General features: G+C 42.0%; 1 protein-coding gene across 1 annotated transcript in view; it reads left to right on the forward strand.

Annotated features, from left to right (window-relative positions):
* Positions 1–23,719, forward strand: part of klf7b (Kruppel-like factor 7b) — a 59,006-nt gene extending 35,287 nt beyond the window's left edge. The window contains exons 2-4 of the mRNA XM_044017364.1: positions 1,429–2,080; positions 11,163–11,286; positions 16,313–23,719. Of these exons, the coding sequence (XP_043873299.1) occupies positions 1,429–2,080; positions 11,163–11,286; positions 16,313–16,364 (828 nt within the window). The 3' untranslated portion in view covers positions 16,365–23,719. The remainder of the gene's footprint in view (positions 1–1,428; positions 2,081–11,162; positions 11,287–16,312) is intronic.
* The last annotated feature ends 2,941 nt before the right edge of the window (positions 23,720–26,660 follow it).

Here is a 26,660-nt window from a genome sequence, read left to right on the forward strand (position 1 = left end):
TACAGGCTACATGTGTTGTATTTTACCTGTGCAATGGAACAAAGAATTTCTATAAAAGATAGTGTTGCAGGTGAGTGAGATGAAAGCAGGAGCTGGATCAGCATAAAAATCCCATGTAGATCTGAAAAATAGTTTGAGTGAGAGAGGGCAGAAATTACAGAGACAAAAAATGAAGGAGGTGTAGGAAGGAGAGTGCTACCTTTGAGGTTAGAAAAAAAAAAAAAGGGACATAAAAGCTTCTCGCTCAAATCCTGTGAGAGTTTGTGTCAGGTACAAACACTGAAGACCAGCAACAACTGTCCTGATGACTTGCTGCTGCCAAAAACCTGGAAGAGTGTAGTTTAAAAAAGCACAGATGTCTCTGTTATCTGTGGATAGAGGTTGAATAAACAGTTATAGGAATACTCATTTATTTTCCCCAGGTCCTCACTCCTTATCTCCCTTCACTCTCCTTTGTTTCTTTGTTTGACTTTCCCTCATCATCTCACTCTCCTTCCTTCGTCTATCTTGCGATGTAACTTCCATGGCTGGTTGATTTGGGTGAGCAGAGGGAAACAGGAAAGGCCGCCACAGTTCAGGGCTCCAGAGAGCTTAGCCAGGCAGCAGCAATCAGTCACAGACTAAATCCCTCCTCTCTTAGGACTGCTGCGTGCCAGGTGACATGGACAACAGCTGCAGAGAAATAGCCTATAGTGGGAGTTTAAAATTGAATAGACCAGCAGACATCGTCTCTCCACAGTCTGAGGAAAATCACTGAGTATATCAGTGTCGGAAGAAATTATAAGAGGCACGGCTGTCTTCACTTCAAATCAAAAATGCATTGCTCATTTTTATAAACTAACCCACATTTTCCTGACAACCACCCTTGTACATATAATGACTCTTGTCAGCAGAAAGTCATTTCAGACTACCACCCATGCTCTCAGTGTAGATGGTTGTGTGTACAAGGTGTGCAACTTTGCTATGATGAAAACAGTCAACACTGGGTTCTTACATGTCAAAGGTCATATCCAAGCCGTAGAAACTCATGAACAAATAGTTGATACCAAATGAATTACGTGAAAAGGCCTTAAAAATGTGAATTCAAATAAGCAAAGCTGTTTTAGACCTTTCCTAAGGGGATAGAGAGAAGGATGGTGTAATTGTTGCAGCAACAGATAGTATTAATTGTTTTCTTGACATCACGTCATAAAACATGATACAACTATGTATATGGACGTGACTACACGTTATATCGTGGGGTTTATCGATGCAAAAATGAAAATATGATGGTTAACTGACTCATATATGAAGGATATCAGTTTTCTGGTAAGGTCTAGTTAAACCTTTTCCTGATCACCCTGTAAGTGTTGATATATGTGTGAACTGATAGATGTTAAGTATTTTTAAGTCTGACTCTGGATCTGTGTGTGTGTCTTTGTCTTGCAGACATGTCTAGAGTTGGAACGGTACTTACAGACGGAGCCCAAGCGGCTCTCAGAACTCTTTGACGAGGAGCTGGATTGTCTCTTAACGCCAGCATTCATGCAGGGTGGCGACAGTGATGAGGATCTGATGGACCCCCTTCTCCCCAGCCTGCCCGACCAACCCAGCCCGCCTCCATTACTTGTAACGCTCCCAAAGGTTCAGGCCAAGATCCTCCAGGTGCCCAACCTCAGCAAGAGCCAGGCGGAAGCAGGGACTGAAACCCTTACAACCAAGGAGACAGCTCATGGAGGCGTGAACGCTGCACAGCTTAGTGCTGCTGTTACATCCCTAACACCGCCATCATCACCAGAACTTGGGCGCCACCTCATCAAACCCACACAAACACTTACTGCGACAGCAGACGGTACCTTAACGCTCAAATTTGTGGCAAAGAAGGTAGGCTTAAGTGCCGCTAAGCTGGTGGCAGCGCGAGCGTTACCGTCCCCGCCGAGCAGAGGAGGGGCCCTCAGTGACAGTGAGCAGGGAGGAGGAGGTAGTCTGCCAGGAGACGTACCAGAGAACAAGAAGAGAGTCCACCGGTGCCAGTTCAATGGCTGCAGGAAGGTTTACACCAAGAGCTCCCATCTGAAGGCACATCAGAGGACCCACACAGGTCAGACCTTCACTACCTTCTCTACTGTTACCTGCAGCACACTAATACTGATACAGGACATGTACTCTTTTGTTTACCTTGTGATCATTTTAATCAAATTTGCAACATGAAAGTTTTAATCCAGAAGTTGAGAGCTTGTTATCTCACTCATGTTGATACATTTGAATTATTATGTCTTAATGACACCATTTGTGCACATACAGAAACCCTGCAACAGTCATTTGAGAAACATGAAGTGCTGTCATATGTAACCTGTGTTTAGACAGTGCTCACAAACCCATACAGATACAGCAACCAATGTTTTTTTTTTAGTTGCCAATCATGCTCTTGGTTGGTCAATCTGGACTTTGAATCACTTTCCAAGTGATGATGTTTTATTGTTGAACACCAGACTGAATGCCCTGCTCAAGAAAGACCTGACAGTATCACTGTCCGGTGTCTGATGTCTGTGGCTGAGATACAAATTAGTTTTAGTGATGGTTCTGGGCTTGAGAACCAATATGGTGAGTCCATGTTTTTATGCAATTACCAGAATTGCTGTCGTCACGAACCCTGTGAGTTTGGAAGAGCTCCTTTAGAATTCTGTAAAGACGATTTAGATTCTTATTTTTATGTTTGAGTTTTTAATAGATTAGGTTCTCTCTAGTTATTAATGTCCTCATTAATCTTGATACCATCTTGGTGCCATAACGCCCCACCTCAGTGATTGCCTGATGATTAACTAGACTGGTAGTAAATGACCTTGCGAATTCAGCCATGTCCAACTGGGTCTGACATGCAGTTTTAGCTGCTAACCACAGCTGCCCTGTCAGTGACCCTCAGGCAGAGCACACACCAGGTGTCCAGTGGCGTGTAGCACTGAGCTTTGTGCAGTGTTAGTGTGTGGAGACAGGCCTTTTTTTTTTTTTTGATGATGGAGACACTTGTCTTGAATGAGGCAGAGTCTAGTGAATGCATGATTTGCTGGGTTTTTATTCCTGAACTCAGCCTGAAACTGCACATCTGTCATAGTAAGGAATGGTCCGCTTTGTGAATGAGCTAACATTTATATGGGGGAAAAAAATATGTCTATTAATTCAACAGTTACAACTATAGACTCAGCAGACTTAGTCCATGTCTTGGGCCACAGTCCAGATTAGGTTAACTGGAAACTCCTAAACTAATTGACTGAAGGTTTGAATGTGTTGAATGATTGGGTCCAGCTCCCCCGCTGCAAGCTTCATGTGGAGGATAAAACAGTAGAGAATGGATAGATGGATATACTTGTCAATAGTCGTCTTGTTTAACATGCAATAATGGCAGTATTGTGCTTTGATGTTTGAGTGGATTTCACCAGAAAGTAGAAGAGAAGAAGCTGCAGTCGTAGGGTCGGTATTTTATGAGGCTGAGTAACCAATGAATTTTCATTTTAACAATACTTTCACTTAATCTTTAGTTGTGACAAATTTTTCGATCAGACATGACGTCTTGCTCGCTATAATACTTGGCAAAAATGTAATTAAGTCACACTTGGGGCCACAAGGTTGGTGTAGTGGTTAGCACTTTTTCTGCCAGTTCTCCGGTTTCCTTCACGGTCCAAAAACATGTAGATTTTGGGATTAGGTAAATTGGACACTGGTCGTAGATACTTCCACCCTATCTCTGCTGAGATTGGCACCGTGCAACCCTCATGTGGGGGATAAAGTGGTAGAAGATGGATAAAAGAATAGTCACACTCACTGAAACTCACTTTGTGTATATTCAGACTGTTGTCTCTTTCAACACGGGGAAGTCTTTTGTAACCAAAAACCTCAATTAGTGGGTAACACAATTGCCAAAGCACTTAAAAAAGAAGACTTAATGAATTTTGAGTTGATTTCATCAACGCTTGTCACATAGAGCTATAATGAATGCCACTGAGAGCAGTGAACCACAGGTTTGAAAAGTTGTGGGAATCCGTTTCTCTGTTTTCGAGTGGAGTTTCTGTGTTGTGTCATATTTGAGCCATGAGTACCTGAGGCAGAATCCATCACTTATCTGCTGCATGAGACCCGTGTAGACTTGTACCACCTGAAGGTAGCATTATTCATTTTTGGCTTTAACCACAGCAATATTTACAGAATCTGGAGGGTTTATGGCCTCAAGTTTCTTCTTCCACTGATAGCAGTTTCCTTGGTGTTCACCAGGATTACTATACATAGCCTGCAGACCACCACTGTATTAATACTGGCAACCTAAGCGCCATTAATCCAGCGTGTTACAGGATTATTTAAACCCACTGACCGTTTCATGACTTCAAGTATGGCATTACGTTCTGGGGCAGCACCTACCGGGGCCTAAGGGCACTATAGCTGCTGTGGCTTTGTTATAGCTAATCCACATTGGAGAGATGGAGGAGCTGGTCTATTGGTAGCAAGACTGCTATCTGCAGTATATGTTGATGATTCTCCAGTCGAGTCACGGTAACTAGCAATGAGCTTTAAAATTTGGAATCATTCACTGAGGAAAAATAAGAAGGCACCCTAATGACACTGCAGTGTGTGTGTGGTTGTGTGCGTGTATAAATGTGGGGGCGGTGTACTCCCTCCCGACATGTTCATTACAAGCACAGTACTGTGGTTTAATTAGCTTAATCCTCTTTTTTGGTTATTATGACCATAAATCATTGAACATACATGTAGGGAGGGATTAACGAAGCTCAGAGACAGGGAGGAGCTGCTGTAGAATGCCTGCGCAGCATCAATACACTTACTGTCACATAGTGCGCACCAAAGGCCATTAGGAACATCATTAAAGCCAGGTCTGCGAGGAGTAAGTACACTGTACATGCGCTGCACTTCCACATTATGTTGATAATCTCATTCCTCTGTTGATAACCGAACCGATCTCTCTGAGCTGCAGCTATGAGGTGAATGTAGGTTTATTTCCTCATTTGAAAATGTTCAATTAGGGTATGACTTGTAACACTAACAGATGTGTGAATTAATTCTGTAAATCTCTTAAGTCCCAGTAGCAGAACAGCTCTGACTCTCAGCCAGGGTATTCCAGTGTTCTGGGAGTTGTGTTTTCCACGCTCTTGGATTAAAGTTGGATCTCTAAAAAACACTAGATAACAGTATCTCCCTTGTTATTCAAGCAGCAGTCCAGAAGAATATACTTAACCACTTACTTGGCGCTGAACAGCAGAGGAGATAAGCAGCTTTGGACGGAGTGAAAAATTGTTGTCTTTTTAAAGTATTAGCAGCACTTAATGAAATTATTGGGTGGAGCACCATCTCAGTATGTGGCCAACGCTTTCTACAGCTGCAAACAACAGACACTTGATAAATAAAGTTAAATGGAAGTGCAACATCTAGAACAAATCAGAAATAATTCAAAAAAACATTTACCAATTTAGCAAATATGCAGCAGTGCTGCTGTGTGACTTAAGTTGTTGTTCCCAAGGGCAGCAAACTGTTTTATTGTCTTGTGATAAAGGTTAGGTGTAGGTTGTACACCAGTGCTGGACTGTGCCAGCAACATTTTCACCACAATATTTCAAGTTCATTTAAAGGCTTCATCCAGACTGAGTTTTCATTTTAAACAGTGTTTTCAGATAAAAGCGATCTGTGGTGTTTTTTTTCACCCTTGCGTCATCCATGCGTGAATTGCATAAAAACCCAGATGCATCATATAGTCCTTTGACCCCGGAGTAAATGCCCAGTGAACATATTCTCATTTATGGAAAACCAATTAAAACCCAGGATTTCAATGTTTTCTGACAAGTGGTTTTCAGATATTGGTTTGGAAAGTTAGAGCTGGGATGTTATGAGACAACCAATCAGCAATTAAATGTCTCATCCTTTTTTTTAAAGTCTCAGTTTTAGCATGTCCATACTAAGACCATACTAAGATCAAAAATTGGACCAGCAGCTTTTGTTTTTTTTTGTTTTTTTTTATCTCTTGGGGCTCAAAATGCCAGGGTAGTGCAGATGGCAGGCATAACCAGAGCAGACATTTTGTCTTTTAAATAATAATTGAATAGTGTGAATGTAGCCTGACTTTTTAACACAGCTCAACCTCTGTTCGGGGCCCTGCACTCAGAAGGTACCAACCTCAGCTTCATGTGAGATCAAACACACACACACACACAGACCCACACACACACGCACACACCTACCTCTCTACTATTCTACACCCACTAAATCCAACCTACAACCTTACCCCGCTTGCTCATTCAGTTTGGGTTGCCAAGCAACTGCATCACACTCTTCCATAATTGGTTGGTGGCTGGTGGATTGCCCATGCCTGTTAATCTCTCTCTCTCTTTCTTTCTCTCTCTCTCCCTCTCTTTCTGTCCTTCTCTCTCACCCCCACCCCCTCTTTCTCTTTCTCTCAGTTGCTAGGTGACTTTATCACGCATCCTTGCCTTGCCTTGCTATAATTGGCTGGCGTCATGGTTGCTCTGGCGTCAGGCCCGAGCTGGCCTTGCTTCATTCCACCAACACTATGTGTGCGTGCTGGGGGTGGGTGGGGGAGGTGGGGGTCCTATTGAATGAAGATGGGGTGCTCTGGCCAATTACAGAAGACGGGTGCGAAACGGCCGCCTGTCTGGCACCTGCGGCCCCCACTCATACCCAGCATTACACACACTCACATGCAGGTTGAGAGTGTAGCATTTCCTCAGCAGGCTTAGGGGATAAGCTGCCAAGTGGTTTGCTATTGTAAGTTATAAATATTGGTTCTGTACTCAGTCTGAAGTGTGACGGACTGTGTGGAGTGTATAGGAGGATTCACACGTGTAGATACCCTTGAAGATTTAACATGGATGAAAGACATAGACATACTCGGTTGCAGAATTGCACACTTTTTTTTTTAACATTTTTACCAGACGATTGTGAGAGGACTGTGAAACCTTTTACAAAACAATATGCAACTTCCTGCTGGGCATTTGAAGTAAGCTAAATATCCGGTTCTTCTCTTATGGAACAAACAATGGGCAGCTAGGAGTTTAAAATGCTTATATACTGTATTGGTGCATTTCCACTGGCTCTACTCGCCACACCACACCACACCACAGCGCGGTTTAAGTAGCATTTCCACTAGCATAGTACCTTGTTCCAGGTACTATTTTTAGCACCTGCTCAGGTGAGGTTCCAAAAGCGTGCTGAGTAGGTACTATGTGATGATTGGTCAGACTGCCGGCCACTGACTGGCCAGAGTGCCGTCACAGACACACACAAATCAAGCCGAACAGCATCGAACTGTAGATCACTTCAACTACTCAACTACTTAACAATTCTAAAAAACGTGGGTTCATGTCCAACAACTACCAGGGAAATCTCTATATTTAACAGAGGAGTCTGTTAAAGTGGAGTGTATTTCTGGACAGTGCCGGCGATCGCGAGCAGCATCACAGACCGCTGTAGTCTGTGGAGTAGGAGGCTGTACTCCGGAGATGTGTGGACAGAAATCAAGCCTGAACAGTGCCGAATTGTAGATAAGTTAAAACTACTTTTCTAAAAACATGGGTTAATCTCCAACAACTACAGGAGTCTGGTGTATAGTCACTAGTCACTCGTGTGTGTGTGTATAAAACGAATATAAAGTCACCGCAGTTTCACTCACTGTGAAGTGATGACTCCACCCACGTTAAGTAGGTACTTTTTTTGTAGTGGAGAAGCAACCTAATCGCGCTGTGTCGTGCCGAGGCGAGGCGAGTAGAGCCGGTGGAAATAAGCCATAAGTCTAAAAATATTTGATCTAAGAGGAACCTGTAGAATAAAGGGCAGTTCAGGATTTGTGAGGGGAGAATCAGTATGTTAGATACAGTAGACAGCATTCAGCACACAAGTTAAAAAGTATTTAGATACTGATTTGATGTGAGAAAACATGTTATAAAATGATTACCGTTTGCTATATTTTGGGTATTTTCAGAGATTTACCACGGTGTCAGAGAGCCCTTTCATTGGACATTGTATTTTCTGAACATATTTCTATCCGCATATGTGCAGCAACACAGAAAATGTGTTTGAATATGGCAGATCAGGTGTGTGGGCTGTACTCTCAATGACAATACATACAAAATTGTAGTCCTCAGCCCTGACTGACTTTAAGACTGCCAAAATCTGATTGTCTTAACAAATGCGAAATCACTCCCCAAGACTGTGCCAAATGAGATATTTAAAAAAAAAAAAAAAAAATTTGATTAATTAAAAGAAATACCAGTCCAGTCAGTGCAACAGCATTTGTTTAAACCCCTGGACACTATGTCCATGTTAGAGGCTGGCAGAAAAAGACCAGTCCCCAAAAACATTCAAAGTGATGAGAAATCCCTGCTGTGGAAACCAGCAACCAACTGCACGATTTGACTGGAGAATTTGAATATGCAAAGCCCGGAGAGCAGAGCGCATGATCTGGAATAAATTCATTTAGTCCCAGAAGAACTGCGTCACCCAGCAGACATACTGTGAAAGATGACTCCGTTCAAAGAGACACGAACTGAGAGAAATACAGGAGAAGAGCGTATAATTCACAATTGGATGTTCCTGTAGCACATCACCCTTTACTTGTCATTGCATCACTCTCTCTCTCTCTCTCTCAGAGCAGAGCTGCACCTGTGAAGGTGCACTTTCTTTTGGTTGCGTTGTTCTGGCACGATGATTAAATTAGAGCTCAGAAACTTCATCTCATGCTCAGTATTCTTGTTAGTATGTGATGGAGAAATTCTGCCCTGCGGTATGACTGAAGATGTATGGGTGAAAAGAAAGGGAAACGGGATGCTGCATCTGTAGATTGGATTTAAGTTTCTTGGCTTCAATTTGTGAGTCGAGATATTTGCAACAAAATCACATGATGAGAAAAGCAGCAGAAACGTCTGCACTTCCGTACTTCTCGACAATAAGTCCTTCCAAAATAGTGAATAACGAGAAATAATCAAAGACCTATGACAATAGAAGCGATGATTATAAATACATGTGTTGCTCTGCAGTGAGATGACAACCCCTTAATCCCTTCAACAATGTTTGAATTGGATTGTTTGCTTTTCCAAATCAGTAAATGAAACAAAAAAAAAAATACTGAAGACAAAAGTATGAAACCAGGTTGTACCAATGTGTTGTTTTTTAACTCTTTTTAACCTTGCATTACAGCGACAGGGCAAAATCGCAGATGACCTTGGCAGAGAAGAGAAATCTTATTGTGGATGTTGAAGGTGCAAATTACAAAGGCCCGTAGTAAAAGATGTACTTGTGAACGTATGCTATTCTATATTGCTTCCTAATCTGTCTCCACCATATGGGGAAATGCCTCAGTTTGCACATTAGCTCCACTTTGCTTTGGACTGGTTCGAGTTTGTGTCTGTCTCCTTACAAAGATTGGTGTGTGCTGTGATGGGAGTGGAGGTGCTGCCGGGACATCTGGCTAACTGACTGTAAGCTGCTGTATTAGTCCCCATTAAGAGTCATTAAGATCCCAATTATAGCTGCCACCCCCCCCAGTTCTCCCTCTCTCTCATACACCCACACAGACACACACAGTAAGTGGCACAATCTTGAGGTCAGCAGATTTTTTTGGCCACATTTTTTAACCACAGTTGAGAAAGCTCTGTGGGTCTTTTTCCTCGCTATTAATGTTTTTTAATTGTTAATAAGTGCCAGTTTTTTTCTAAATTGGACCAGTGAGTTGAGGCTGCAAAAATTCGGGGAAGCATTGTTTGCTTCCAACACAATGCAAGGTCACATTGACAGATCATTAGAAACAATAGAGTTGGGAATACTTTGCTATAAAGTGTATGAAGACGTAGAAGAAACCTGAGAATGACGAAACTCCAGCATTAGCAAAGAATAGTGTCATTGTCAGACTGAATGTTTTTCAGCACACAGCCTTCAAGGTTCTAGATAATTTTGTAGCAAAAGTGAGGTTAAAAGGATAAAATGATCAGTATGACGGCACCAACGTTTCAGAGTTATAAAATCAGTGCTGTTGGATAAGTTGTAAAAGTAGACTCCCTGGACGACGTTCCATCTTCTTCCTCTTCCATGCAGCAGCACGTGTGCACCAACACAGTCCCGTGTTGGGGACAAGAAACGCCACAGAAAAGAGACAGAAATATATTTGTGCATGGAAAACTAATGTTTTATTGTAGTGTGAAATATAATCCAGAAAGTGCTTGTTAGTGTGCTGTTCTCCTGTTATAAATCAAGTACCCGTGACATGCTAAATAGCTTGGGGCATTGTTGTTGCACCACTGTGCCAGCAGTTGGAGGTGCAGTCACAGAGCTGGATCAAAGTCCGTGTTAAAGGGCGACACAGATGCCAACTTTGTTGAGTTACGCATCGCATCTCTGCCCCCAGAGTGGCAGCAGACTCTTTCAAATCAAACGCTGTGCCGTCTTGTTTGTTTCAGTGTAAACAAGGCAGTGCAGCGAGGAGTCCTCTTATCAGTCACATTGTAGGATCTCTCTATGAAAGCAGCTGCAGAAAAGCACACTCTCATACAGGCATTTACACAGTCAGACATCATCGAGTCCCATCTGAAGGCAGTCTGCTCCTACACATTATACACACACACACACACACCTCTAACCAAGAGACACGCATGTACACACACACACACACACAGCTGGAAGGCTTTCTATCACAGAGAGATAACTACAGGCTGAGAACAATAGACCATCTCTTCTCCCATCTGGTGAACTGGGGGATGAAACTTCATTTACATTTCAGATCCCACCACCTCAGGGTGTGTGTGTGTGTGTGTGTGTGTGCAGGCAAGGGGGGGCAGAGGGTTAATGATGGAGGTGAACAAAACGAGATTAATTTCAGGGTGAATTTGGGATTATGAATTAACACGCCGCAGTGCTGAAAGAATTCATTTACAGTTAATTGAGTGTATTGGCTCATTGAAATGGCTGTGGTGTTAAGACGGGTCTGCCTGCCTGGCCCCTGAGTGTGTGTGTGTGTATGTGCATGTGTTTGGCTTCGGAAAAAGCCAGGGGTGGTAACCTAAATTAGTGAACAGCTGTAGTTTAGACATGTGAAATTAGATGTAGAAATGAGAATAAAACGCTTTCTCTCTCTCTCTCTCTCTCTCTCTCTCTCTCTCTCTCTCTCTCTCTCTCAGGTGAGAAGCCCTACAAGTGCTCATGGGAGGGCTGCGAATGGCGTTTTGCCCGCAGTGACGAGTTGACACGACACTACCGCAAACACACCGGAGCGAAGCCATTCAAGTGCAACCACTGCGACAGGTAAACACTCGACGCGCGGGCAGCTGATGCATGAAAAAATGACAAAGGCAATGACAAACATGCAGCACACTTTGCACACTTAATATTTGCAGGACACTGGCGTCCTTCATCTGTCAAGGCCAGTGTTCACAAGTAGAGCCACAGATGAGATTGTTACCTAGAAATGGGGCTCAGTGTTTCTTTCTGTTCATTAGGAATGCCACTAACAAGAGGTTTTTTTCCACATTTTTTACATGGGAAAAGCACAATCATAAAATCTGTGACAGCTAGATCCATATCCCTCTTTGGTATCTGTGCAACAAAAACATTATTTGGAACACCTGTGCTTTTTCTGCTATAATAAGTCACCTTATTAAATTGTTTATTTCATTTGTCTTGGCTAATATTGATGGACACATTGTCCCAAAGACGACGATGACACTGTCCAAGCAGCCTGAAAAACAGAAACAGATTCATAGAATTGAGAAAAGCAGCAAAATCCTCAGTTATGAAAAAGCTGTACAAGGTTTCTTCAATATTTTCAACAATGTAATTATTATTTATAGAAGTTTTTCTGCAGGGCCTCCCTTTGGCAGATCACACACTCAGACATGAATATCTGGAGTTCTGGGTTTATTTTTTGGTGCACTGCGATGCAGGTTGAATTACATTTAAATGAAAAGATTGCAAAGTGTTTGACGTGTGAATACAGCTCAGACATCTGATTTCAGGCAAACTTAGCCATGGGGGCAGCCCATGGCCAAGTGGAAAGGGACCTTGACTTGTAACCAGAGGGTCGCCGGTTCAAATCCCCACCCGACCAAAAAAACGCCAAGTTATGCTCCCCGGGCGCTACTCAGTGTGGCAGCCCACTGCTCCTAATTCTGGGATGCGTCAAAATGCAGAGAAATACTTTCCCTAAGGGGATTAATAAAACAAACTAAACTATATTGTTACGTATAGAGAACTATAATAAATGTATGAGAAATTCAGACACTTCTGGTCTTATAGCTGCTGGTAAATAAGTTCATTAAAAGCAGTGACTCATTTTCTGTTATGACAGTCAATGTGCCAGAAAAAGAAAAGTTACCGTCTTTATCTTATGTATTTGACTAAGCTAGTTCCCACTAAGACAACACATGAGTCCTTGCAAACAACTTTTCTTTGCATAACTCTTCCTTTTGAACGCAGTGAACTTAACAGTAGTTGGCAACAGTACCGCAGTATCACAGATATATATATTTCTTCTGTAAAAACTCCCCCTGCTACATCGCTTGGCAATTCATTCAAAACAGCAGGGAGTCGCACAGAGGCCCAACCAATGATAAATAAAACACAATTCTTTCTTTCAGCCATGCTCCGCACATATCTCACGGGGGCTTCACAGACAATGCAATTATGTTACAACAACATTTCATATGCAGACATCAAATCCCTTAAAAAACAGATTAAATAAAAATGTCACAAATGTGGATGTGAGGAGTTTTTTTATATATATATTATATTCCTCCTTCAGCATTTGTGCACAGGGATGAGCTCAGGTGGGTTCGCATCCGTCAGGATGATTAAGGTTCGAGACGGCGGCTTTGTGATGGAGAAAGTTATTATCGTTAAATGATGCAAATTCATTAGGGGATGTAAATGCCCTGGAAAAATGAGTTGCTTTCATGTCATGTTATCTTTTCATCACTGGTGAAAGATTGTTACTCATCAATCAGAGCATTTTGTCACTGATTCACCTCTGATGCAGTTTGACCTTGGTGCAGAAAAAAAAAAAGTAGAAAGAAGATGAGGCCGTGTGCAGTTGAAATAAAATCAAACTGAATCTTGTGACAAAAGCCAGAGAGTCACATCATCTCTGCCCTTTATACTGTCAACGTGTGTGTGTGTGTGTGTGTGTGTGTGTGTGTGTGTGCACCGATTCATGCCCCTGTACTGCCAGTTAAATGGATTCTGGCTATATTGGCAGACTGGTTTCAACTAATTGAGTGGCACCAGATGCCAGCTCCACTTTAACATACACTGTTTGTGTGTGGTTCAGATTGGTACACACACTCTCTCACACACACACACACACACACACACACACACACACACACAAACACTTGCCCTAGAGACAGTGTAATTGGCTGTTGTAGGTTCCCTCTAGTTTAGGTTTAAGATATTAAACCCTCCAGAAACCTGCTGGAAGCTTCTAATCCTGGCTGAGAGCTGGGACTGTATTAGCTCCTTTCTGGCACACACACACACACACACACACACTTAGTATGCACTCACTTGCGTGCACAGTATGCAGAAATCCGGAGTGAAATACTGACTCACATTTACATGCTTCAAAGTCAGCATGAAGTTGGGGCGAAGAGATTTCGTGTCCGCAGCGTCTGAGATCACAGTCCCGTTCAATAAAGACGGAGGACGGGACTCTACTTCCTGTTCTGCTGTCATGTCGGTTTATGTTTAAGCACACGTCTGTGGTTTGGATGCCAATGAAACTGATTTCTAACCTCAAAATATAAGGTAAATGCTAATGTGCTTAACACAGCCATGATACGCCTCATTCTTTACAGTAGCACACACACACACACACACACACGCATACACACATCTGTGGTGGGTGGAGCTCAGAAATTATTAACATGAGAATGGCAAAAAGTGGCAACCATGGAGAGGTTAACATTAGATAGACTGTTCAATCTGACAGTGTATCTCCTGGGGGAACACACACACACACACACACGCACACGCACACACACGCACGCATGCGCACGCACACACATGGCAGTCTGTCATTAATCCTGCCTAATCAAGCGGGGACCCCCTGATGTTTTCATGTAGCTGGAAGGAGGAGGACAGAAAATAAGTGAATGGGAGAAGGGAGAGTTTAGAGGAGGAGAAGAGGAAATCGAAAAGGAGGAGAGTGTGTGTGTGTTGGATGGGGTGGGGGGGGGACCAGCTGGTGTGGCTGGTTGGCCCCCCAACAGTGACACAGTAACTGGCATGGCCATCTGTCCAGCTACACTCACACACAGATAAGTGAAGGTGCATTGAAGGTACCACATGGTCAGCAAAGGGCTGAGGGAAAACACTCCGCTACAGACATCAGAGCAAAGTTCGACTGCACGCTCGTGCCGTGCTGAAATTGAAATCCACAAACTTACGTACGTGTTTAGATGAGGAGACGGTCAGTGTTGGGATTTAAACAACAATGAATGTTCACTAGGAGTTTTTAGTTACACACATTGTAATTGTAGCTTCTTATTCATCTATTTGTTCAAGGAGCAGATAAAAATTGGTCTGTGTATCAGTGAATGCCTTTATTTTCTGGGTTAGCCAATCGCAGTCAGTAAGGTGAATATCAGCTCGTAAAAATGTGTCCATCCATGTATAAACCAATCAGTAGCAATGGTTTATACAAGTTTATCAGACCAAAGTACTCAAAGGATAATTTCTTGCTTGTTTAATGCAAAGTTGGACCCTAATTACTGTGCCACAAATCCGCGTTCCTGCTGCTTCTGAAGAGCGACATTAAGAGAGTGATTCACAGTAAAACCACGAGATAAAGAGAGACGTCAGGTTCTCCTGCAGCGTGACAAACTTTCTATCGTACTTCTGAGTGTTTTGGGCTCCGTCTGCTCGTATCTGGATAGGCCGACAGCCTGTCTCATTGCTCACAAACACAGAGAATGGCCATAATTAATAATGAATCAAGCCTCTGGCAAAATTGAATTTTTAATTTGTTTCTCCCACATTTTGTTTTGCCGCTCCTTCATCAGTCATATCATTCATGATTCATTTTATTGTGCATGTTTAGCATTAATGTCGTCACAATGGTGTAATTAAATTAAAATACTCAATTATAAAGACATGACAGGATTCTGTGAATCTTAAATTATGCATCGTCAGCACCTGGTTTTATGTTTTATTCTGATAGCAGGTGCAGTCTTGGCTGAGTTAAATGGTCCAGGATCAGACTGCACTGCCAGCCTGTCTGCATTAGTGTCCATGTTCACAATTCATATCTAATTAGTTTCCACAGGAGTATCTTATCTGAGCTGAGGCTGCAAAGACTGCAGTGCTGTGGCGGTCTGGCTGTGATTTATGGTTTCGTTGTATTCAGGTATTGAATCGGTCCGTGTTTGTGTTTTTAAACACTTTTAAACACTTTTTAGGAGAGGAGAGGATCTTTTTAGCAAAATCTTTGAACATTAGCCGTGTCTTGTTTGCCGATCTCACGTTATGTCTGTCCCTGAGGTTTGTTGACTGATGCCTTCCCACTCTCGCTGTCCCAATCAGGCTTAAAAAAACAAGGGTGACTTTGCAGCTCTGGCCCTTAGGAATCATTTTTTCCACAGGCTTCTACCAACAATCAATAAAATAAATAAGAAGCATCAGCAGCAATAATCTTTCCACTCTCAAGTCATACACATTTGACCTAGGGATAACTTGAAGGCGCTCGTTTTCGATATTGTGAGAATATTTGCGAGACATTGTGAGACACTGAAAACAGAACACCAGCTAGTTATCTTATGTGGTTAACACCAGCCGCAAGTTCCCACCTTTAAATCATTCCAGTGGGCCCAGCAGTGTGCTGCGTTCACAGAGACAATGTTTCGGGTGGAGAAGTGTGGAGCATTTCTAGTGGGAGGTTTAAGGGACATGAGATTATGGAGAGTTCCCATTAAAAATACACAGAGCCAGCAGGGATTTAAAGAGTGTGGCACCACTAATACTGCACACAGAGCCTGTGGCACTAATCAGCAACACTTGCCAACATGACATGCTATGGCTGTTTTTTGTGCAAATTCCTGGTCACATGTGATTAATTTGTGCCTTTGCACTCGTTTGTCAGTTTTACGCCTTTCAATGTATGTAAGTTGTTACGGTTTATTCTATAATTTTTAATTTCCGCTGCACGAGGCAGCTTTACGTTTTCTATTTGCCTTCTTTTATGTCATTCTCATGCAATTTCTTGCATATGTTGGATCATGGATTTAATTCCTCTGCCATTATCTCCTTGTTTTTTTTTTCCCTCGTTTTTTTTCTGCAGGTGTTTCTCTCGTTCGGACCACCTGGCCCTGCACATGAAGAGGCACATCTGAGGGTGAAAGGAGAACGAGCTGGAGAGAGGAAGAAGCAGGGGGAGGAAGAGGAGGAGGAGGAGGAGGAGGAGAAAGAGGAAGAAGGAGGGATGGGCAGTCTAGCCACCAACAGCCCGCCTCATTCACCCAGTCCAAAAACAAGTCAGCAGCCATAATGCACGTCCATCTGAAAGGGCCATAAAGATCAGACGGAATGACGGCCCTCCCATGGAAGGCGGTGATTGGAGGAAAATGAGGAGTAGATAGATTGTTGTTTTTCTTAAAAAATACACATTCACACTCTCGCAGTAGTAAACAGTCAATGCACTTGTCTTTTAATGCATCATCCCGGTGACCCCCGGCTGCTGTCATGTGGCTCCGGGGGATTGGACACTGCCAAATCAACGTACACTTAACTCGCTTGACAAAACATAACACACCACCTTTTTTTCTTTCTCTGTTTTCAACGTGTTTAGTCACTTTGGGTGAGGAGGTAGTTTAGTGGAGTAACTTTAAATATCCGTATAGTCAGTCGTTAGTGCTTTACCAGCTTCTGAAATCAAATACTCAGCTTTTTTTCATTGTTTTTGTAATGTTTTCATACTCGGAAAATATCAGAAATCATCATCTGCTGCAGTCAGCTTCAGTAATTTACGTGAAGAAAACAACAATGGCAAATCTGCAGGAGAGAGACTGTACAGATTGACTTCTAGCATGGCTGACAATCGAACCCAGGGCTCGGTTGCTGGGTGTTTTGGTGCACCCATGGGACCTCGGTCAGCGGGTGCTACGGCAACTCTCAGGCTCTCCTCCAGTGGGTGTTTGCATCTCACCTTCACCGAGACGCCTGCGGCCTCCACTGGCTATCTGACAGAAATGCGCAGCGACACTTTCTTCCCTTTTTTATCTACTAAGAGGACAATACTTGTTTTTTTTTGTTATTACAAAGAATGATACTTTGTTTTTCTTCTCTCTTGGAGAAAATGTCTTAAAACTCATTGAATTGTTAGAGAGAGAGAAAACTGAAAAATCCACGATGACTTCAACGGAATGTGTGGGATGAGAAGGAAGAGCATTGTTGGTCTTTTAATCCCCATGTGAACTGACTTTGCTTCTGCAAGTCTGTAAGAAACCAGAGAATGAACGAAAAGCAGAATCATACCAACTCTCAGAAAACGGATTTGTGTTTTTTTGGACAAGAACGAAAGCAGAGAGCAGAGAGGTCTTCAGTTTATTGTGCTGCTCCTGCTGCCCCGCGATTCACTGGAGCTGAAAAACAGGACCCTGCTTTACCCTCCATGGACTCGCACACTATCAGAGTCAGACGGAGGACTCGCTTAAGAAACTTGGTCTGTTGTCTTGTTTTCTCTTTGCTTTTTGTTGATTCTGAAGTCATCCTGGAGCGCTTTCACAGACTAGTACTGCTCGGCAAGAAAGGAGGCTAAAGAGTGGCTTTGAGGTTTTTCTCACGGGACTGAAGATGCCAGCTAACCTCTGTGTGGTGGTACTGAACAGACGGTCATACTGGCCTGGTCAAATTTGCCTGTTTCGTATCCATTGACAGCACTGATTTTTTTAATATATATTATCTGTGCTTTTTTTTCTACGGCAGAAAATATGGAAAAAGAAGAAAAAGAAGAAAAAAAAAATCAAAAAAAGGCTTGGAAAAAATACATAACAAAAACAATTCTGTTTTGCTCTACACGTTGCATACAAAGCAAACACACACACACACACTACAGTTTCTTTGCTTGCGGCTCTTCGTGAGATAAGACTAATAAGATTTAGGGAAAGAATTAATAAACTAATGAACAAAGTCAGAAAACAAAACACTGCATGGCAGGCTTTATTGCAAATGCACACACACACACCAGCTCACAAGGACACGCACACACATGCACACTCTTCCAGGAATTATATGTTCTGCTCCCAAATCTTTTTTCACAGTAGGAAATTAGTGACTGTTGTTTAGTAGAAGAGTATCTTAGCTCTCAGCTGGAGGTAACAAACGCTTTCAAATCCTTTGAAGTGAGAAATCAGCTTGTTCTCACTTCCAACAATCACCCACATACCCCTCGCTACAGTTTGTGCCTCTCATTTAATCAGCATTTTTCACTCCCCACTCTGGTTACATTGTTGGTGACAATGAGCCATTGGTTTCAGTATAAACGGAAACAATTTCTCGTGGCGTGAGCGTACAGAAAATGTTTAGAATCGTCACCGACGCTTCTGTCCCTCCCTCTTGGCCCATACAACATGAAAACCAGCATTCTCACACCCACTTTTTACTCCTGGAAAAGTCCGACAAAAACATGAGTGACGCCTTTAGGGGAATGGTGGTAATAGCCATTTCTCTCCTTTTTATTTTTAACGTGTGTCGTTGAAATCATCACTGCACATTTGAAATTCCACTCCACTAATCAACAGTTGGCACAAATAAATAAACATGACACGGGATTCCAGATATTTCTGCCCAGCTGGCGCGCTCGCTAACGCGTGGCATTGCACGGAACAACGTTAGACTCACGTTTGATGAAAACAATGGCTTAGTTCTGTGACCTGAATGCAATTATTTGACTTGAAAATGTCAAATATAAGAAATGTTGCATGATGAGAGGCAGAAACTGGTGCGACCACATCCCCCACCGCTCCGGTTTCTTTTGCTTTGCGGTTGCACAAGAAATACACCTGCCTTGCATTTAGGGCATTAACAATACGGCCAACATCGGTAGTAAAAGTCAGTATGTTTCCATGCACAGTTTGATTGGACTTCTGTTTTTGTTACAGTATACAGGGAATCAGTTTACTGAATGAACCTCCATCATAATAGGTGACAGTATTCCCCCTTTTCTGCTTGTTAGTAGTAGACACTTCCTGGTTGACCTGTTTGGTCTCAGAAGACAACGGTTAGCGTTAGCATGTCCAGTGCCATGTAGTGTCGTTTTTACCATCCATTAACTTCAAGAAATGTAAATCTTGAAGCTGGCAGAGCATAAATTTGGTCTCTTTGTCAGTCCAAAAATGTACAACTCTGGATTTGGCTATGTTTATTTTGCTGCTTTCGTCTTCTTCTGTGCCAGGAGGTGGTAACTGCGGAGCAGGAACTCCTTATCGCATGATCTGCGATTGAGAAATTCAATTTAGTATAATTTCAGTCAGACTAACATGTATTTTAAAAGTCCAATTTTAGTCAGACTAACACAATAACTTAATGTGAACATACTGATGGACTACCATTTGCCAACCACCACTTGTACTGTTGTGCCCTGTCGCGTAAAGTCCAATGCTCGGTGCTGCTCACTGGTTTCACATCCCTCGTGTCCCGTCATCACGCCATTTGGGCATTCACTGGGAGAAACAGTGAAAACATTCCCCTTTAGGAGGGGGGTTCATAATGCAGCTTCGAACAATCACTATCAAAAACCTCCAGCTTGGAACTTCATCTTCATGGTCAGGAGAGAGAGCAGCAGCTCTCCCTGCTTACTCGTTTTCTGCAAAATACAACGTACATCAACACACATTTCAGATGAAACCAGTGTTATTTTTCATTTCACGTCACTGTTACTGGTTTGGGTGAATCCGTATCAATGGTTGTTTGGCAAAGTCATGCCAAAAAAAAAAATGTCGAGACATGCAAAAGGGAAAGAAGAAGGAGCCCTCATATAAAGATGTACAATCAGAGCGGCATAGAGATCGTAGCACTTTTCTGAGGCTTTTAATGACGTGAATGTGTATGTGTGTGTATGTGATGTGTCCCATTTCGGCAAACTGTGTGAGGGAGGCAGCGATTCAGCAAACTTGTTTTCAAACTGATGAACATGTGTGCAGCCACGTGGGAGAATTGGTGGTGGATGTATTTGCTCTTGGAAAATACTTTTAATCAAAGAAATTGGCCCACAGTGTTTTAATTAGGATTTTTGCGCTGACCCTTCATTCATTCATGTATTTGTTAAAGTCGCGGAGCTCGACCACATCAGTCAATTAGATGCAAAGTTGCACTTAATATTAAAGCACGTTAAAAGCAGACAAGTTAATTGAAATTTAAGAGACACTAATGGCTCATTATACTATATCATTTATTTTTCTCCTTCCCGTAAATATCAGGATTATTTATTGTTTGTTCTGGTCGTTAAAGAACTGGTGAAATAACAATAATGATGATTCTACGACAAATATTCTAATTTAACTCTTAATCTTAAAATGATCATTTGCAGCACTGCAGTTTAATTATTAAAGGAAGCCAGATGCAGAATCAGCAGCTCATTTGCATTTTGTAGTCATTGGTTCTCACACATTTTTTCTTTTTTTTTTTTTAAACGACTCATTTTATAAGCTGCTAATTCCCCGAGAGGACCTGATTTACAGACGAGAGGCGCTATCTTGCAGCTGGAATTCAACATTTACATACACAGTGACTGAAAACCATTTTAATTGAGCTGATCATTTAAAAATAACCATCCTATTTCAAAATATGATGAGCTTCAAAAAGTTGTTGTTTTTCGGGAATGGATTCACTGAGAAACGATGTGAAAGTACAGCACTGGTGGATATTTTATTTTATTTTGGAGCATAAATTCAATGCTGTGTTGAAATGTGCTCTTTAATGAAATTCCATCATGTCACGTGTCACTTCTGATACCAATTTACATTTGGTCTCCCCCCATGTCTCTCAGCTTGTTGGAGCAGGTTTTCTGTCACTGTGTTGCTCCAGGTCTCCCACCGTCTCTCAGACTCCTCCGGGCACAGCATGCTTCCGTCTCACTGCTCTGATTAGCATTAAGCACTGTACCAGGTCCTGCTCTCTAGTTGCAGTTCAGTTAATGAGATGGCTCTGGGTCACAGGGAAACTGAGCAGCGACCAGACTGATGCGAGCGGCCTGTACCCAGTGGACAGAGTTGATATCGAAAAAGAAATGCCAGGAGACAGCGAGAGGTTTAACTATGTGAACAAACTCATTAACAATTTGCCCATTAGTAAAACTGCATTTTAACTGTGTTACAGATAAAATAAAGTCCCTTCAGCTATTCAGCTCACCCTGTGTCCTCCAACCCTCCCTTTTCCTACCCAATTTAAGTGCCATTCATCATTTCCCCCCATCCTGACCCCATCTGTCCCTCTCTGTCCACAGCAGTTGTCCATGCACTATCAGCTGCAGGAATGCTGAATGCACACTTTACACATTTTGCCCAAAGATTTGCATATTTGCAAGTTAACTGCTGTGAATGTAGTGGAAGTAGAGGAATGAGCCAAAAGGCAGTGCTAGGAAAATTTGTGATGGATGGAAGCAGGAAGGAGAGGGACTCTTTCTTTTTTACACACGCGTCCCACTAAATTACCGGTATGCTCCTAATCTTCATGCTTGGTATCATTTTCATTCTCCTGTCCACTGTCAGCTGGAGCCAAACTCATTGTTCACAAATGTAAAATAACGTTCTCGTTGTCTTATAGGGGGCGCACTATAGTGGCGCCAGCAGCTTAAGCAGGAATGAAGTAGCTTTAGTTTAAGTTAGCTTCTTAGCACACTGCAAATAGCACTATCATGTCTCATATTTCAAAAAGAGTGAAAAAGTGGACTGGAGACTTTGGAAATGTTTAATCGCCAACATCGAATGAGTTCACCATTCCTTCAAATCAATTGGTCAAGAGAGATGTACTAAAGGAGCTTTCACACTGGCAGGTTTGTTCAAATGTGGGAAGAGGTCTTTTACAAATATTTCTGCAATCTGAAATCACTGTTAGGAAATCTGCTCCAGTTTCTTTCTCCAGCGGTTGGTGCCGCGAAAGACAAAACTTGCCATGATGACGCAAAACCCTCTCTACCAGTAGGATCACAGTGGTCCATGTTTTTGTTTTTGGATCTCACATTGGGTCACAAAAATTCCTAAAAAGAACCTTATTGAGGAAAGAGATGTGCAAACGTGACACAGTTCAAGGGCTTGTTTGTTCCAATATAACCTGTGATTTACGACCTGAAATAGTTCCTCACAAACCCAGTGTGAAAACAGCCTGTCGACATCATTTTCTAACAAAATACATTCTCCACAGTTTTCCACCATGTCACCCTGAAGAAGGATTGTTACTACTGGCAGCTTTTGTAAATAGCTCGAGATCGTACAGACTGCTCTGTGTGAATTTAACTGTATATGTGGCGACAGCACTGTCTCAGACATTTCAGCATTTCTTATAGATTTGTTTTAGCTCTTGCATTCATTGCACTACATGATCATACTTAGCTTTTGCACTCTCCTTGTCCGCTCACTGTTAGCATAGTCTGTTGGAGCACTCTGTCAAATATCCACTTAACATGCGTTGCACATCCTGGATGCACTTTGCCACCAAGAACCATTTACAATAGAGGTCCAATCGCGAAACATCAGACTGACATATCCACTCCCAATGCAATGCCTTTTCATCACTATCAGTCTGGGGGAATATGTTGTACTTTAGTCATGCTGTGACTAAAGTAGACCTTTCTTGGTATCAGTCGCATCCCGGAGTGTGTGTCTGTCCGTAACTACTGTGTTTGTCCATCCTTGATGTGTCAGTGTATAAGAGATTCACAGACCTATACCCCTCTCCTTGTGTCTGTATGTTTCACCTCACCTTCACCACACCCTCTCTACCAAAATCCACAACAGTCAGAGCCCACTGGGGGCCCAACATGCGCATAGTCCTTAGATATGTTCTCATGAGCTATGGTGCTTGGGCGCCCCAGGCAGTTCTAAGTTAAAACTGCAATAACGTCCCCACCTTGCCAGCGAAATGTCCTTGGTCAAATTGTTTAACTTAAGTTGACCCATTGTCTACGGTGCTTTTCCATCCTTTCCAGTTTATCTGCTCAGTTTGTCTCTGACGCGTGAACCTTTCTTGTTGTTTTTGCAGAGGGAAGAATTTGCCCCATTGTTTCATTTGCCAGTATGAAAAGAGGATTGGTACCACCAAAAAAAATTCTGCTTGTCTTTGGTATCAAGCTAAGTCATGCACCGCATCCAATATCATATCAATCTATGTCAGCTACTAAAATCACTGATGTTATCATGTGGTTTAATCGTATCAGTCCCTGCTACAAAAGCTACAGTAAATAATAGATACCCTGGAATGTTTAGTTTTTTTCCAACAAGCCTGAAATACATTTAATTATGTGTTGCAGTGTAATCATCTGTTCAGCTGCAATCTGTAATTTTCCTACTTCTACAATAAAAAAGAAAACCAATCTCCTCCACACAGGAAACAATTGCAATCAATTTACTGAAATTGATTGCCAAACAAAAGTTGCAACAAAACTGATACAATTCAAGTTAGGTTCTAGATTATTATTTATTTATATTTAAAAACATCTATCACTTTAAATCCTCTTTGTCCGGGTGGCACAAAAGAATGATGAACCTGTATTAAACGTAATCAGCAGGAATGAGAGTCCACAATAATAAATATGACTTGGCGTCAACAGAAAAGTGGATTTTGGTGTCAATCCTCATGTTTAGATAAAGTGACCAATCCTAGTGGAAAATTAGCACTATTACGTCGAGTGTGTGTCCACAGTCAGCTGTTAAGGAATAGCAACTGTATGTTTTCTGGGATGAATAGACGTGTAGATCACTGACTTGTTTTGACGTCGTTCATAACATGTCTTGCACACATGCTAGCGAGGCTCTGTAACCTTTAGTCCATAATCTGTCACTCTCTCACCCACCTTCCTCTCCTCTGTCACGGTCACATCTGTTACGTGCATTTTTTTTTTTGTTATTGTTTGTTTGTTTTTTTTATTATTATTATTTTGAGTTGGCTTTATTTTACTTTTTTTGCTGTACAAACTGTTTAAAATATTATTTGTATTATATGATGTTAGTATGGTAATGTTCTTTATTAAGGAAGAAGAAAAATTTATTTTTGTTACTGGTCTGTTTCATAATTCTTTTCTAAATTGGTATTGTAAGATATCTATGCAAGAACTGTTAAGTGGAGCATTTTTATTTAAGAATGTAATATGTGTAATAAATGGTAGAATCTGCTCATGGCTGTCTTCTATTCTGTTGTGTTGAATCTTATTTGGAAAAAAAAAACCCTCTGTAAACCTGTATAATTCTCAACACACTTTAAAGCTGCAAACTTATGACTTATTAAAATATATTCTTTAATATTTTTGCACATATGGAGTAAAGAAAGGCAATGCAGTCTAGGATGTTGTACAGTTAAGAAGGATTTACTGCCCCTTTCACAGCAATTGCACACACCTCTCGAATGTGTGAAAGAACCTGTGATTAACATAACAGGGCATCACTGAGATCAATAAGTGTAATGTAATTACTGCACTCAAATTTTAATCTCTTATACTACTTATTACTGTCAAAAGTAACATTACTGTAAAGTACTGGAAATAATGCATTACCACCTCTTACAGAGCATGTAGATAAGTATTGCATGATTTTTATTTAAAGCTGTATGGGTTAGGTTTCACACACTCAGCTGACTGGCATTATCATTCTCAGTTGATGGATTCTTTGGTCACATACAGTAGCAATAAAGAAAACATGCCTATCAGACATTATGTGTTGTTTTGCCCAACAAACATTGTGGTCATTGTCATCTTCCTCTTATCCAAGTCGGGGTCGTGGGGGCAGCAGCCATAGCAAGGAAGCCCAGACAGCCCTCTATACCCAGCCACTTCTGCCAGCTCCTCTGGGAGGATCCCAAGGTGTTTCCAGGCCAGCCGAGATATATAATCCCTCTAGCGTGTCCTGGGTCCAGCCCGAGGTCCCCTCCTGGAAGGACAGGCCCGAAAAACGTCCCCAGGGAGGCGTCCCGGAGACATCCTAACCAGATGCCCGAACCACCTCAGCTGGCTTCTCTCGATGTGGCGCAGCAGCGGTTCTACTATGAGCCCCTCCCGGATGCACCCTGAGGAGGAAACTCATCACTGATATTCACAAAATTGACAATGGAAATTTTGCATTTGAATTAATGGAAATTTAAGTTGATTTCTTGAACTAAAGTCTAAATGGATGAATGAATAAATGAATGGGTTGGAGGTACATTTTTTTCTACACATTCCAGATGAATGAATTTATAGTTTTCTTCTTTCATCTTAGTTGCTTCTCTTCACTTTTGCCTGAAACTCAGAATATAACCTTCTAAATGACTGAAATCACCCTTGTATGGACACCCAGGTGACTTTAATTATGAGTAACATGGTGGCACATTATTCCTACTTAATGGCCATTTAAAGCAGATGGAAACACCCTGTCCAGCCATTGGTAAGAGCAACGAAGCACAGTACAAAGAAGCACCGTCACACTATATAACTATAACAAAACGGCTCATATTCTCAACACCGGGGGTAATTTAACTCTTTATTACAAATTAGAACAATCTCATGAATATCTATGGCTCTCCCCTGCCTGTAAATGGCTTCTCCAAAGCTGCTGAGACTGTCCTGGTCTTTAATTAGAGCCAACTTGTCACCGTGTGAGATGACTTACAAACCAAGACATGCAGGCTAAATGGGGTAATCAAATAATTAATGGCTAATTGGGGATCAATTAGGTGAAGGAAAGGGAACTCATATGCATATCTGCTCTGTAAGTTTGTCCTCTCACATAGAAACTGCTAATTAACTAATTAAAAGGCACCAAATTGTGATTGTATTTCTCAGGAAGGACAGGCTTGATATTCATTTCTGTGATTTAAATCATCTTAACTGGTCTTGTGGCTTTTCTGTAAATAGAGACGTTGCATTCACATGTGTAAGCAGAGGACCATCTTTGTTCGTCAGCAGTGGGCTGTGTTGGCGAGAAACGGGAAGCCACAATGCTGATTAGTGTGGACATGTTGGTAAATGTTCACAGAAACAGCAGCCATCAGCTTTCTTTAAGAGCAGAAATAAACAAAAATGTGGTGGAGCTGCCCCAGAGCATATTCTATGGTTATCTCCCTGAAGGACCGGGTCAGCTCATTTGACTGACTCTTAGGCCACATTGTGCCCAACCACCTTTCTAATAGTCCTGAAATACTGCTTTGTCGAGACAGAGGAAAGCATCACAACTATGCACAGTATGCACACTCTAAAATGATTCATCCCTGGTGGCTATTCACTATATGTTCACCTCCTACTTGGCTGCAGGAGGAACATGGAAGATATGGTCTATGATCCCTACCCCTCCCTCAAAGAATGATGGGCAACTTTGCAATGTAAGGAATTGCTGCCAATGCTGGAGTAGCAAACTTTCCACTTAGGGGACCAGTATGAAAAGCAAGTATGGTAATGGAAGCACACTCTCTCTGAACTGCTCAGTGGTCGGTCAGTAGTTCTCATTGCG

This window comes from Solea senegalensis, linkage group LG2 (genome assembly GCF_019176455.1).
Source record: "Solea senegalensis isolate Sse05_10M linkage group LG2, IFAPA_SoseM_1, whole genome shotgun sequence".
In the NCBI taxonomy this organism is placed as follows: Eukaryota; Metazoa; Chordata; class Actinopteri; order Pleuronectiformes; family Soleidae; genus Solea; species Solea senegalensis.